The following is a 15507-nucleotide window of genomic DNA, read 5'->3' as shown; positions in this document are numbered from 1 at the left end:
CATGAAAAATGATAAGCCAATACAAATCTATCTTTAAATGCACTAGAAGTGCATTTTATTCACGTAACTTTAATATTCTAAAAAGGTTATTCCTTTAGTTTCACTGAGAAACAAAGTTGGTAGTTAGGACAGTGGGGTAGAGAGGACTGGAACAGATAAATTCTTCTGACCTAAGCCTTCTAGAGTTGTAATATTTTAATGTATCTTTTCCTTGTGTATCATTGCAAATCAGTAGGTTCATTTGAAATGAATATTGCATCATACAGCTTTTTCAATCTTTGTTTTAGAGTTTTCATTTTCTGGAAGGAAAGCTGAAACATGCTTTATCAGAAATCATTCCACTATTTAAGGGTTTAATTCAAAGAAAACCAAAAGAAGGACAAAGTAAAGGGAAATAGACTTTTACTAATTATAACTAGAAATTATCATTAAAAAGCAGTATACATGTAAAAATAAATAAGCATGGGTGGTTAGAAAGAGAAAAGGAGTACCTAGTCATTAAATTAGTTTTAACATAATTTGCATGGCTCAAAAGCATATTTTAAAAGCAGAATTTCATATTCCAAGTAAAAATGATCAGAACAAGATTAAAATTGACAAAGTTTTAAATAGTTACAGGTTATTCTCATACAATGAAGAAATAAACCAAGAGCATTTTACTAGATACAAAAGACAACTTTTCCTAAAAAAGAAAATTGCTGTGATTTGCTTTTCTGGATATTCTTTCAAATGGATTTAAACATGATCTAAATTATGCCGATCCTTATCTGTAGTGATTCATGTTCTATCTGATACCAGACAAAAAGGCCCACAAATGTTCATTCTAAATCCACGATCTTACATTTTAATTTAGCTCCTAATTACGTGTAAGATTTTTAACAATTCTTTTGTTTTCCACTAGATGGTGATGCAAGCTCATATAAAATGGGGGAAAACTGTCAATTTTCCAGTATCAAAGATTAAGATCTACTGTTTCTTTAAAAGGCATAGCTACTGTCAACCATTTATTTGCATTAGAAAAATATCTCTAAGGCTGTGTATACTCCTTTCCCTCGAGTGCTTTCCTTGTTACAAACAGTTTAGGTTAAGATGAAAGTTTTAAAAATATTTACTTTTAGATTAATATTAAAAGGAATAAGCACTGTATCACATCACAGGATAAATTTCAGGACTACATGAAAAGGTATTTCCAAAGCATTTAGCAGAAATGGTCAACTGGCTTGGAATTAGAAATATGCCACTGACAAGCCACGAAGTAGATACATTATAAAGCCATTTATGGATTTACCACCAAGCGCTACATATTATAAAAAATAAAAATAGCTAGTTAAAGCGTTGGTGGGAGTAGTTGTGGATAAGACTTGGAAACTACAATAGTTTAGAGCCAGGAAGATCTATATTTGAATTTTGACTCACCTACTTACTTGACAGGTTACTTAACCCCTCTAAAGAGCAAATCTCTCCTCATCTATAAAATGAAGGTGCTAGTAGCTACCTCAAACCTGTCCTGAGGATTAAAACACAGTAATAATGTAGTCAAATCAGCAAAATAACCAGCACACAGTAGGTGGAACTTAATGTTAGGATATCTCCTCTTCCCATGTATCCTACTCAGATATATACACATAGGAATAGTTTTTAAATAAAAAGAAAACTATTCACTACCTTTGTAAAATGCTGAGTGTTTACATATTCAGATGAGCAACACACGTCTATACATAATACGGGCAGTAGATGCCTTCCCAGTCACTTCACTAATGGAAGTTAAACTTACAATTGTAACGTAAGTTACCTGAAAAATGACTATCTTCCTAACAATAGATGAATACTTTTTTTTTTTTAACAGAACCAGGTAACTAAACTACAACTCCAATCCTTACCCTGTGCACACCCAGAGTGCTCCAGTTTAGTATGTGTTTGTTCTACGTATCGGACGTGGAGGTTCTCCTTCCTTCGTAGTCGGTTAGCGCCAGAAAATGAAAAGGTTGTTATTGGTGAATCTGGAATAACATCTTCCTCAGTTTCAAGATCGGTTGCTTGATGTGGTTGATCATTCCTACAGGAAAATAAGGACAACTGAATGAAAATTAGTTTGATAAATATTTATTAAAACATCTAGCATATGGTATGAGCGACAGCAGAACACAGGTATGAAGCCGTAAGAGATATAATTCCTTGCATCTGATGTTCCAAGTCTAAATACAAGGATTAGAGAAATACTCACATGACTAGAGTACCAGGTGGGGAATATTACTGTGAGAAGTGAAGTAGAAAGTGTAGTTGGTGGTACTTGAGGTGAAATTAAAAGAATTTCAAATGGCAGAGAAAATCAGCAGAGGATCCTCCAAGTTTGAGTTAAAGGCAGGCAGTACTGTGTACTTGTGTTAGAGAAAGACAAGCCGGAACTACATGAAGGAGAGCCTCGACTAAGTGTGCACATAATTTAGAAAGCAAGAGGAAAGGAATGAAGGTTTTAGAGAATGGAAGTAATGTGACAATCTAGCAGCAAGACTGTGCAAGATTGACTGGGACAGAAAGAAAGGAAGTAGTGGCTGTAATAGTTCAGGCAGGAGTTTCTCTGGGTTTGAACTGGAATTCTGAAGATACGTATGGAAAGGAAGGGACCAGTGTTAAACACTCTGGCAACAGAATCAACAAGACTTGGCAAATGACAAATTCAGGGTGATAAATAGTACTAACACTGGTAACACCAACATTTGTTGCAGTTTTACACTGGCAGGCACTGTTCATAGCGTTACATGTATCAGTTTAAGTATAAGGTATTATCATTATTACTCTCATTTTACAAACAGAAAATACAGATACAGAGGTTAAGTCACTTACTAAAATAAAATAGGAAGGGCTTCCCTGGTGGCGCAGTGGTTGAGAATCCGCCTGCCAATGCAGGGGACATGGGTTCAAGCCCTGGTCTGGGAAGATTCCCACACGCTACAGAGCAACTAAGCACGTGCACCACAACTACTGAGCCTGTGCTCTAGAACCTGTGAGCTACAACTACTGAAGCCCAAGCGCCTAGAGCCCATGCTCTGCAACAAGAGAAGCCACCACAATGAGAAGCCCGTGCACCACAATGAAGAGCAGCCCCCGCTCAACGCAACTAGAGAAAGCCCACGCACAGCAAAGAAGACCCAATGCAGCCAAAAATAAATAAATAAATTTATAAAAAATAAAATAAAAACGTTTAACAGAAGCAGGATCTAAACCCTGGCAGCCAGACTCCCAGGACAACACTGTTATCCTTGGTATAGACCATGGGGCTGATGACTGACTACAAGTAGGACTCAGACTTTGAATTTCTGCTTCTGCTTCTATCCACATTTCACTGTCAGTACTCTCAACACATCAGTCAGAATAGTCTTATTAAAACTTACATCATATCATGTCACTCTTCTGATTAAAACCTGCCACATCTCCCCACTTCACTGAAAACACAAGCCAAACTCCTTATAATGATTGATCTGATCATCCCCCTCCCCCATTACCTGACTCCTCTCATATTACATTCTACTCCAGCCACCCTCGCTTCCCCAGGCTCCTCAAACACACCAGGCACACCCCTACTTTACGTTCTTTGCTCCAGCTGTTCCATCTGCTTGGAATGCTCATCCCCAGATATCACATGGCTAACTACCTCATCTTCTTCAAGTGTTTGCCTTCTCATCAATGCCTGCCTTGAACATGCTATTTAAAACTGCAACCCCCTTCCCACACCCTAGTACTCTAGTTCCTTGTTATTCTGCTGTTACTTTATCCATAGCAGTTACTGCTTTCTAACATAGTACATAATTGATTTGTCTATTGCTCACCAGCCAGAAAGTAAGCTCTAAGAGGATAAGGATCTTTTTGGTTCATTGATACATCACAAGTGTCTGCAATAGTGGGTACTTGGTACATGCCCAATAAATATTTATTGAATGAATGAATGAGAGGTTCCCAGATTTCACTAGAAAAATAAATTTGTGCTGATCTAGGCATATGTTCTTGCCCAATTCAATTCAGGCCCGAAGGCACCTAAAGACTGGGTTTGGACTGAATTGTGGGTACTGAGTAAAATAAAGTTAATTCACTTTAACTCAACTGCCTTTCCCATGTCAAGCCATCACTGACCTTATTTGCCACCAATTTTTATCAGTCTGTCAGGCATTTATGCTTTACATGACAAAACCAGTCTATCCTAATATACTCATCAGTTTGTAATACTACATATTTCAAACAAAGAATAATGAGATTTTTATAAATTATGACCAACAGAGATGTTTTTTTAATTAAAAGAGATTAATTTTTCCTAATGGATTTGTATCTTAATTTCCTAGATAATATCAATATTATTTGTGGTCTATAATCCTATACTCTATACTGAGTAAAATCTTTAGAGCGAGTATCTAATCTCTACCTACAATTCTACCATCTTATTCTGGAGAAAACAAAGTAAACTAAAGTCATACGAGAAACCTTTACAAATTAATGGAGTATGAAATCTATCTGACCTCACTTTAATTAATCACATCACAGGCTACCTGCCTATTAGTCATAAAAATTCAACCTGAAACATGAATGAGTCACGAGAAGAAACTGCTTTCCTGGCAGAGTCAAGCTAGAAGTAGCTGGGATCACAAAAGGAAAACACACACACACACACACACACACACACACACACACACACACACACACACACACACACACACACACACACACACACACACACACACACACACACACACACACACACACACACACACACACACAGAGCCAGCTCTAACTAGAGGTGTCCAAACTAAGTAAACAAGTGCTGGCTTTGTCCTCCTTTGTCCTGTCATAAAAGAAAAAGAAACAAAACAACTTTCCATGTGTTAACCAAGTTTCTTCTTTAAAGCATTAGGTCTCATTCTGATTTTCTGAGAAAAGTTAACATGTTATGCCACAGCTTTAGGTTAATTATGTACACTGGCCATCTTTCTCCTTCCACTTTTCTTTCTAGTGGCCCGAGAGCCTCCCCTTAAATTCCTGTCAAAACAATTTTAGTTGTCCATTTTTCTAAGAGCTGTAAGGATTCAGGGTCTCCCTTCATAATGAGTCTGTAAAGAAGCTTTTAATATTCAAGCTTTTCTCCTCCTCCAAAAAACTTACACTTCCAGTTAAAATATAATTTAAATTTAATGAAGTAGTTACAGCTATCAGGTTCACTTAAACATTCTGATTTTCAAAAAAAGGGTTCCCTGAAATATACACTAATGAGTCTGATACCCTACTTTCTTGGAACCAGTTTATAATATGAATAATTCAAATAAGACATTTTTAAAAATAGGGTTAGAAAGCTAGTTTTCTGAGGAATGCTCTACTGCATATCTCGCTCTCAGGAAGGCATCTGACAGTGACTCTCTCGTTATCTTCTCACTGTAAACAAAAGGGAGAAATACAAACTTGGTATTAATAGAGAAAGACAGACTCCAAACTGACTGAACACCATCAGACAAAGAATTATATCGATGAGGAAACCTGTGGAAGTATGCCTCAGGGCTCCATCCTCAGGCAGGTTTTGTTCAACGTTTATTACTGATTTTGATGAGGGTGCTGATGGAATATTCACTGAATTTGTGGAAGACACAAAGCTGAGAATAAAAGTTAACCTAATACATGGTAGGAAAAAAATCAACATATGAAAGACCCCCAGAGGTTGGAATAATGGGCCAAATCTAACAAAATGAAATAGAACAGGATAAATGCAAGATAAAAAGCCTCACTGAAGTGAGTCAGAAGAGAGAGAATCCACCTACGCAGGGTGACACCATGCAGGTAACCTTCTAAGGCTGTTTTAGCACAAAACTATACAGAGGGTTTAAAAACTCTGAAATTGAGGTAGACCTGGGTTCAAATCCTGCATCTGACATTTACTAGTCACATTGGGTAAGTTAGTTAACCTTTCTGAGCCTCTATTAAAGTAGATACAGTACTGTACTTTCCTACTTCGTTTTTGTGGGAAAGTGGTGAGAAAGAAATAATATATGTAAAAATGTAATGCAATGCCCAGAAAATAGTATTTAATCAATAGTGCTCTTTACCTTACAATGAAGACTCCTTTGATAGAAGGTTACCATAACAACTACTATAAAGCCATAGGGAAGACTTTGACTTAGAGGTTCTAGTTAGCAGTAAACCTGGTAAAGAACCGCCAGTATGTATGTTTTGACCACATTAATACAAGTAAAAAGATACAGAAAAATGGAGGGAGCAGTATTGCTCTACTGGTCAGACTATACCTAGAAGACAACTGAATTAATTAAAATATTGACAAACTGAAACATTAAAGAGAAATGATAATTTGAAGAGGCTTGAAGTAATGTCTCACAAAGAACAGTTAATGAACAGAGAATATCTACTCTGTATATTTACCTATTTACAATTAAGACTCAGGAGGGCCCCGTACCCTGTCTTCATGTAAACAAAGGGCCATCAAATAGAAGGCGGGGTGGGGGGTGGGGGGGGTAAACTTGCTCCAGATGGTCCCAGAAGGCAAAAATCAGAATCAACAAATATCACTCTGTACAGTGACTTCTACCCAAACTTAGAACTTTTAACAGTATCATCTCGTTAAAATTAAATAGGCTTGGGACACAGTGAACCTGTATAAGAGGTATTCAAACAATGGCTATTTGTTAAAGAAATTATACAAGGAATTCAATTTAAAAGAGAGCACTGATGGAACCCCCTGTCAGCCCAGTGGTTAGGACTCTGTGCTTTCACTGTCAAGGACTTGGGTTTTAAAAAACAAACAAAAAAGAAGACTCCTTTGACTTTCACATCCAGCTCATCCATTTCCCCAAACAAGTCATGACCTCAACACTTAGCTTATTTAATTACTTGCCTTCTGTGACTGGTACAGCTGAGTATATATTTTGAACTTTATAACAGCAAATTTTTTTCTGAATAATTTCTTACTATAGTGTCACTAAACAACTGTCCTACCATAAAAGGTCTCTGTGGGACTTCCCTGGTGGCGCAAGTTAAGAATCCGCCTGCCAATGCAGGGGACGTGGGTTCGATCCCTGGTCTGGGAAGATCCCACATGCTGCGGAGTAACTAAGCCCATGCGCCCCAACTAGTGAGCCCACGTGCTGCAACTACTGAAGCCCACGCGCCTAGAGCCCGTGTTCTGCAACAAGAGAAGCCACCACATAAGAAGCTCACGCACCGCAACGAAGAGTAGCCCCTGCTTGCCACAACTAGAGAAAGCCCACATGCAGGAACAAAGACCCAATGCAGCCAAACAAAACAAAACAAAAACAACAACAAAAAAGGAAGGTATCTGTTACATCAAACCCAGACGAGGTGAGTCAGAATTACTGCATTTAACAAGAAAAAGTATAAATAAAATAACACTTTTTCTGAAGTTCAGGGAAATTTCAGGCAAGATAATACTTGCTACTTCTTTTTCTGACTGAAAGCAAAAGGGAATTTGAGGAGAACAAGTTGTAAAAGAAGTTGGCTTATGAGAATAACTATCTTAAATTTCAGGAGAGAACTGAAAGACACAACGGATTACCTCCTACACTGTTCTAAGGCCATGTACTAAATAAAATATACATGCCCTGAGCTCATCTATATGACTGATCTTCACTGTTATTACAAACTTCAGCTTTTACTTCTTTTCTAATGTATCAATGAGCTTCAACAGAAAAATCTGTGAATTCGAGAACACTAAAACTAATTCTGAACAAATCAGAATTCACAGTTGACCAAGCAAATGACATTATCTAGTTACAAATCACTTTATAACCTTGGTTTTGGAGGCGTTCACCCATCTAATTCTATAATTCTCTACAGACTAGTTATCATATTTATCTTTGGACTTCATAAATATCAGGGCTGATGTGTTCAAAATACCATAAGCTACATGTGCCAAATTAATTCACAGAACATAAATTAATGTAGGTCAACCACCACTTATCTGAAATCTTTGGAACCAGATGTGATTCAGAATTCAGTTTTTTAAAAATGAAGAGTACACCTAAAGCAACTAGAGAAAGAAGAACAAAGAAAACCCAAAGTCAGTAGAAGGAAAGAAATCATAAAGATCAGAGCAGAAATAAATGAAATGGAAACAAAGAAAACAATTGCAAAGATCAATACAACTAAAAGCTGGTTCTTTGAGAAGATAAACAAAATGGATAAACCATTAGCCAGACTCATCAAGAAAAAAAGGGAGAGGACACTACTCAATCAAATTAGAAATGAAAAAGGAGAAATCACAACTGACACAGCAGAAATACAAAGGATTATAAGAGATTACTACAAAAAACTATATGCCAATAAAATGGACAACCATGAAGAAATGGACAAATTCTTGGAAGCGTGCAATTTTCCAAGACTGAACCAGGAAGAATTAGAAAATATAAACAGACCGATCACAAGTAATGACATTGAAACTGTGATTAAAAATCTTCCAACAGGACCAGATGGCTTCACAGGTGAATTCTATCAAACATTTAGAGAAGAGCTAACACTCATCCTTCTCAAACTCTTCCAAAAAATTGCAGAGGGAGGAACACTCCCAAATTCATTCGACGAAGCCACCATCACCCTGATATCAAAACCAGAAAAAGATATCACGAAAAAAGAAAATTATAGATCAGTATCACTGATGAACACAGATGCAAAAATCCTGGACAAAATGCTAGCAAACAGAATCCAACAACATATTAAAAGGTTCATACACATGATCAAGTGGGATTTATCCCAGGGATGCAAGGATTCTTCAATATGTGCAAATCAATCAGTGTGATACACCATGTTAACAAATTAAGGAATAAAAACCATATGATCATCTCAACAGATGCAGAAAAAGCTTTTGACAAAATTCAATACCCATTTATGATAAAAACTTTCAGAAAAGAGGCACAGAGCGAATCTACCTCAACATAATAAAGGCCATATATGACAAACCCACAGCAAACATCATTCTCAATGGTGAAAAACTGAAAGCATTTCCACTAAGATCAGGAACAAGACAAGGATGGCCACTCTCGCCACTCTTACTCAACACAGTTTTGGAAGTCCTAGCCACAGCAATCAGAGAAGAAAAAGAAATAAGAGGAATACATATTGGATAAGAAGAAGTAAAACTGTAATTGTTTGCAGATGACACGATACTATACATAGAAAATCCTAAAGATGCCACCAGAAAACTACCAGAACTAATCAATGAATTTGGTGGAGTAGCAGGATACAAAATTAATGCACAGAAATCTCTGGCATTGCTATACACTAACAACGAAAAATCAGAAAGAGAAATTAAGGAAATAATCCCATTTAACACCTCAACAAAAAGAATAAAATACCTAGGAATAAACTTACCTAAGGAGATGAAATGCATGTACTCAGAAAACTATAAAACACTGATGAAAGAAATCAAAGATGACATAAACAGATGGAGAAATATACCATGCTCTTGGATTGGAAGAATCAATACTGTGAAAATGTCTATACTACCCAAAGCAATCTACAGATTCAATTCAATCCCTATCAAACTACCAATAGCATTCTTTACAGAATTAGAACAAAAAATTTTACAACTTGTATGGAAACACAAAAGACCCTGAACAGCTAAAGCAATCTTGAGAAAGAAAAATGGAGCTGGAGTAATCAGGCTCCCCGACTTCAAACTATACCACAAAGCTACAGTAATCAAGACAGTATGGTACTGGCACAAACACAGAAATATAGATTAATGGTACAGGATAGAAAGCCCAGAGATAAACCCACACACATATGGTCACCTAATTTATGACAATGGAGGCAAGAATATATAATGGAGAAAAGACAGCCTCTTCAATAACTGGTGCTGGGAAAACTGGACAGCTCCATGTAGAAGAATGAAATTAGAACACTCCCTAACAGCATACACAAACATAAACTCCAAATGGATTAAAGACCTAAATGTAAGACCAGACACTATAAAACTCTTAGAGGAAAACATAGGAAAAACACTCTTTAACATAAACCACACAAGATCTTTTTTGACCCACCTCCTAGAGCAATGGAAATAAAAACAAAAATAAACAAATGGGACCTAATTAAACTTACAAGCTTTTGCACAGCAAAGGAAACTATAAACAAGATGAAAAGACAACCCTCAGAATGGGAGAAAATATTTGCAAACGAATCAATGGACAAAGGATTAACCTCCAAAATATATAAACAGCTCTTGGAGCTCAATATCAAAAAACCAAACAATTCAATTAAAAAATGGGCGGAAGAGCTAAACAGACATTTCACCAAAGAAGACGTACAGATGGCCAAGAGGCACATGAAAAGATGCTCAACATCACTAATTAGTAGAGAAATCAAAACTACAATGAGGTATCACCTCACACCAGTCAGAATGGCCATTATCAAAAAGTCTACAAACAATAAATGCTGGAAATGGTGTAGTGAAAAAGGAACCCTCCTGCACTATTGGTGGGAGCGTAAACTGATACAACCACCATGGAGAACTGTATGGAGGTTCCTTAAAAAACTAAAAATAGAACTGCCATATGACCCAGCAATCCCACTACTGGGCATATACCCTGAGAAAACCATAATTCAAAAAGAGACATGTACCACAATGTTCACTGCAGCACTATTTACGATAGCCAGGACATGGAACCAACCTAAATGTCCATCGAGGGATGAATGGATAAAGAAGATGTGGTACATATGTACAATGGAATATTACTCAGCCATAAAAAGAAACGAAATTGAGTTATTTGTAGTGAGGTGGATGGACCTACAGTCTGTCATACAGAGTGAAGTTAAGTCAGAAAGAGAAAAACAAATACCGTACGCTAACATATATATGGTATCTTAAAAAAAAAATGGTACTGATGAACCTAGTGGCAGGGCAGAAATGAAGACGTAGACATAGAGAATGGACTTGAGGACACAGTAGGGGAGGGGGAAGCTGGGGCGATATGAGAGTAGCACTGACAATATATACACTACCGAATGTAAAATAGCTAGTGGGAAGCAGCAGCATAGCCTAGGGAGACAAGCTTGGTGCTTTGTGATGACCTAGAGAGGTGGGATAGGGAGGGTGGGAGGGATGCTCAAGAGGGAGGGGATATGGGGATATATATATGCACATGGCTGATTCACTTTACTGTACAAGAGAAACTAACACAGTATTGTGAAGCAATTATACTTCAATAAAGATCTATTAAAAAAAAAAAGAAGGGTAATGCAGAGCATATACAGCTTGTTACAAAACACCTCCAGTGGAGCCTGAGGTATCATCCTGTAGTCAAACACACTGATATTATCACAGTGAAGCATAGGAATGCTCACAGGAAGTGGGACAAATAAGGACTGTAATAAAAAGTATCTTGTCAGTTGAAGTGAGATTAGGTTGTAACTTTTCAAAAAGAAAAACTCTGTGTTTTGGAATCATATAGAAAAGACTGAATTTGTTTTCTAGCTTCACTTCAATATGCAGCATGAGTAAAATGAGAAAGGGTTGACATTTTCATACACACATGTTTGATAACCTCAGTCTGGCCTGACAGCCTTCTTTCCTCATCTATTATCCCCTCTCAAAATTCTCTTTGACTACCAATATTCAGTGGGCTGAATATTGGACCAATATTCATGATAACATGGGAGAAATATCAAATTCCACTCGTGATGTGTTTATACATAAGACAGTAAGTACTCGTAAGCCAAAATAATGTTACGTCTACATAGTTTAGCAAAGTTTTTGTAGATGTCCACTCAGATGCAACAGAGTCTTTAAAACCCTATAAACCATTAACATTATCCTGAATCCTAACTTTTAAAAAATATTATATAAGCTTTACATAAATGGGAACTAAGAACTGGCCATAACTCTGCTTGGCATCAGTCAGACTAGACCCAGAAAAAGATTCTGTTTTTGAGACGCTGTCAAATAATGGAAAGAACAGAGGCTTTTAAGTCAGAAGATGGGGTTCTGAGTGATGTCTCATTATCTACTAGTTGTGAGACCATGGCAAGTTACTTGACTTTTTTAAGATGTGGATTCCTCATCTATAAAGTAGAGTTGATAAAACTACCTTGAAGAGTCACAGTGAGGATTAGAAATAATAAACATAAAACACAAAGAAGAGTAACTAGAACACAAGATAAAAGTTATTATTTTTATTATGAGAAATTGGGGGAGAGGGAAAGGAGGAAGTTCTCCAGGCCTGAGAAGTGTATAAGAGGAAATAATTATTCAGATTGCTTTTATAAAGTTTCTGGGACAGGGCTAGAAAGGTGGTAACAAAACTCAAATACTTAAAATATACGTACTTCAAATAATTTATTTGAATGATTTGTTATTTATAATAAAATTATAAAAATTAAAGTGCTTTAAATTAAAATGTTTTGATTTTTATGTATTCACACACTAAGCTAAGAGATGCATACACACCCTTCATATATACTCCCAGAACAAAAATATAGTGATTTTCTTTATATTTTCATTTGCAGAATACTTTATAACTTTTAAAAATGAAACCTTTAACTCTTAATATATCTTTACAGTTTACAAAAAGCTAAGTAAAATAAAGAAAGAGAAGCTAGGGGAAAATATTCAATTTTCTGCCACAATTAAGAAAAAATACTGACTCACTTAATACTTACTTACTCACTTAAAAATACTTACTCAGAAAATTACTTACTCAATTTTCTGCTGCAGCTGTTCAGAAAGCTTTTTGTTTTCTTCCTGTAGAGTATTCTTTTCATTCACTTAAATATAATGTGAAAAGAAAGCACAAATTATAGCTATAATAAGATGTATGTCAGGTTCTTTCAACAGTTGCAACAATCATGGAGAATTAGGATTTCAAATTCTAAGTCATGATGTTAGGGTTAATGCTACTGTTCAAAACTAATTTGTTACTAGGTAGTGATTATTACATCTCATGTTGTGCAAGTTCCACATAAATGATTAACTGATAATTCTATGTAGTGCTTGTGGGCAAAAAAGAAAGAGTACCTCATGTACTGGGGAGTATAGTTTAATTATTCATACTGAGCACAAGAAAGCATTCCATCTGGTTACTCAGTCCTACTAATTTCAAACACCACTTATCTTGAAATAAATCTGATCATAAAATATAACACTGAATATCAGTGTAATTTTTATAACATAAGCACACTTAAGTAAATTTTCTTCCTTAGTCATACTCTATGTTTCATTAATAATTATGGTATCAGTAACTTAAATATACCATTGAACTAGTATCTCCTTGTTTGAATCTACCTTGACGAAATTTTCCTATCCATCCTTATTTATAAAGCAGAAACTCAGTTTTGGGCTATAATTTCTACTGCTGCCAGCACAAAATTATCAATCCTTGATGTTATGTCACTGGTTAAGCATGTGTTTTACGAGGAGAAATATATCAAAGAAATCAAGTCAGAGTAAGTACAATTAACCTCTCAGAAAGAAAGTTAATCATACTCCAAAAATCTGTTAATAATTTAGTGGTTTACAAATCCAAACATATTTTCTTACACTGAGTAAATAAAAATTTGTTGACTATATATCAATACGTGAGGGTTACTAAACTACCTCCTGTGGAGGATCTGGAAAAAAACAAAACAAAACAAAAACCTGAAGATATGACAGTGACCTAGAGGAAAATGTAGTCTAATGAGAGACAAGATATTATATAAACATATTTTTTACAACTGAAAGTGATAAGGGCATTAGAGAGGTACAGATAAAACACTAAATGAAATTCCAAGGAGAAAAAATGAAATTCCAAGGAGAAAAAGGTTAGGTTGAGCTGTTGAAAAAATCAGGAAAGGATTCAAAAGGACAACTGAGCTGGACACAGGAAGAGAAATTCAAGAGCCTCCCATTCCACCACCACAATCAACAACAAAAACAAAACAAATTGTGAGCTAAAACCCAAGCAGTGTAAGCAAGCAGATACTGGTATCAGGACTGGTGGAGGGACTGAACTTGAGATTTCCAGTTTAAGCCTGAACTCCTGGAATGGAGCCAAAGTGATCTGAATTCACTTACCACTAGAGTCAGTAGAAAATAACTCATATATAGGTTCCCAAGTATTTCAGATAACAGAATTATATGATAATGAAATGTTTAAAGATTTAAAAGATGGAAGGCTCAAAACTAACATGATAAAAGTGATTACCAAAAATGAGTAGACAGACAAGATTGAGAAAATTTGAGCATCAGTAAAAATAATGAACATAACTGAATGACACACACTGAATATATAAAATTACACGTCTATTATGCTCAGAAAAGAGAAAGCTCCATTCATGTCAAAAGCAAAATGAAACAACACACAAAACCTCATTTGTCCTAGAGACTGTCACACAGAATGAAGTAAGTCAGAAAGAGAAAAATAAATACCACATGCTAACATATATATGGAATCTAAAAAAAAAGGTTCTGAAGAACCTAGGGGCAGGACAGGAATAAATATGCAGATGTAGAGAATGGACTTGAGGACATGGGGAGAGGGAAGGGTAAGCTGGGACGAAGTGAGAGAGTGGCATGGACTTATATACAACACCAAATATAAAATAGATAGCTAGTGGGAAGCAGCTGCATAGCACAGGGAGATCAGCTCAGTGCTTTGTGACCACCTAGAGGGGTGGGACAGGGAGGGTGGGAGGGAGAAGCAAGAGGGAGGAGATATGAGGATATATGTATATGTATAGCTGATTCACTTTGTTATAAAGCAGAAACTAACACACCATTGTAAAGCAATTATACTCCAATAAAGATGTTAAAAAAAAACCTTATTTGTCACTATTTAGGTAACTATTATACAAGATATTACTCTGAAAACTGGCAATTAAAGGGAAAACATTAAGATGTATCATGCCTTTCAAGTAGGAACGACATCCCACGGTAACCAATAGCCCCAAACTGATGAGGGAGAATTCTTGTTTACAGAAGAATGCCAGCTGATAAAGAATAAGAATAACAGAAATGGAATATTATCATTTTATAGTCTGTTATTAAATAATTGATTCAGGCCAGAATCACAAATGGATATTAAAACCATTAAAGAAAGATTGAGGGAGAAGTGTATTTTTGCAAGATTTCAAAGTATCACACATTCATCCTCCCAATTTAGACTACTTGGTGGTACTCGGGGGAAAATATAACTCTATAATGGAGAAATGTGGCCACCAATCCCAGAGAGTGGAATAACCTGACAATATCTATATCCTAATATGATACAATATAAAGTAGACAATTTTACCTATAAAATACTGCTGTCAAAAATGTTTAATCTGGACCTAATCAAGCCTTCAGATACAATTTCTATTTTATAGAAAATAAAGAAACAAGATAAAGAAAATGATGAGAAAAATCCAGAAGGTGGCATAATTTTAGGAAAACAGCCCTACTTCTTCAAGAAGTCAATGTCATAAAAGAAAAAAATAGGAAGGGAGCTTATTCCAGATTAAAAGACAAATGCAATGTGTGATCTGTGATTGGCA

At 36.0% G+C, this 15507-nt stretch overlaps 1 protein-coding gene across 2 annotated transcripts in view; it reads right to left on the bottom strand.

Annotated features, from left to right (window-relative positions):
- Window positions 1-15507, bottom strand: part of RBBP8 (RB binding protein 8, endonuclease) — an 81260-nt gene that overhangs the window by 32215 nt on the left and 33538 nt on the right. For both annotated transcript variants that reach the window (XM_082667294.1, XM_082667295.1), the window contains exons 6-7: window positions 12696-12762; window positions 1881-2056 (exon numbers count right to left, since the gene is read on the bottom strand). In XM_082667294.1, the coding sequence (XP_082523420.1) occupies window positions 1881-2056; window positions 12696-12762 (243 nt within the window). The remainder of the gene's footprint in view (window positions 1-1880; window positions 2057-12695; window positions 12763-15507) is intronic.

Source organism: Grampus griseus (assembly GCF_964374135.1).
Source record: "Grampus griseus genome assembly, chromosome: 12".
Lineage (NCBI taxonomy): Eukaryota > Metazoa > Chordata > Mammalia > Artiodactyla > Delphinidae > Grampus > Grampus griseus.
This window is presented reverse-complemented; position numbering and strand designations above follow the sequence as displayed.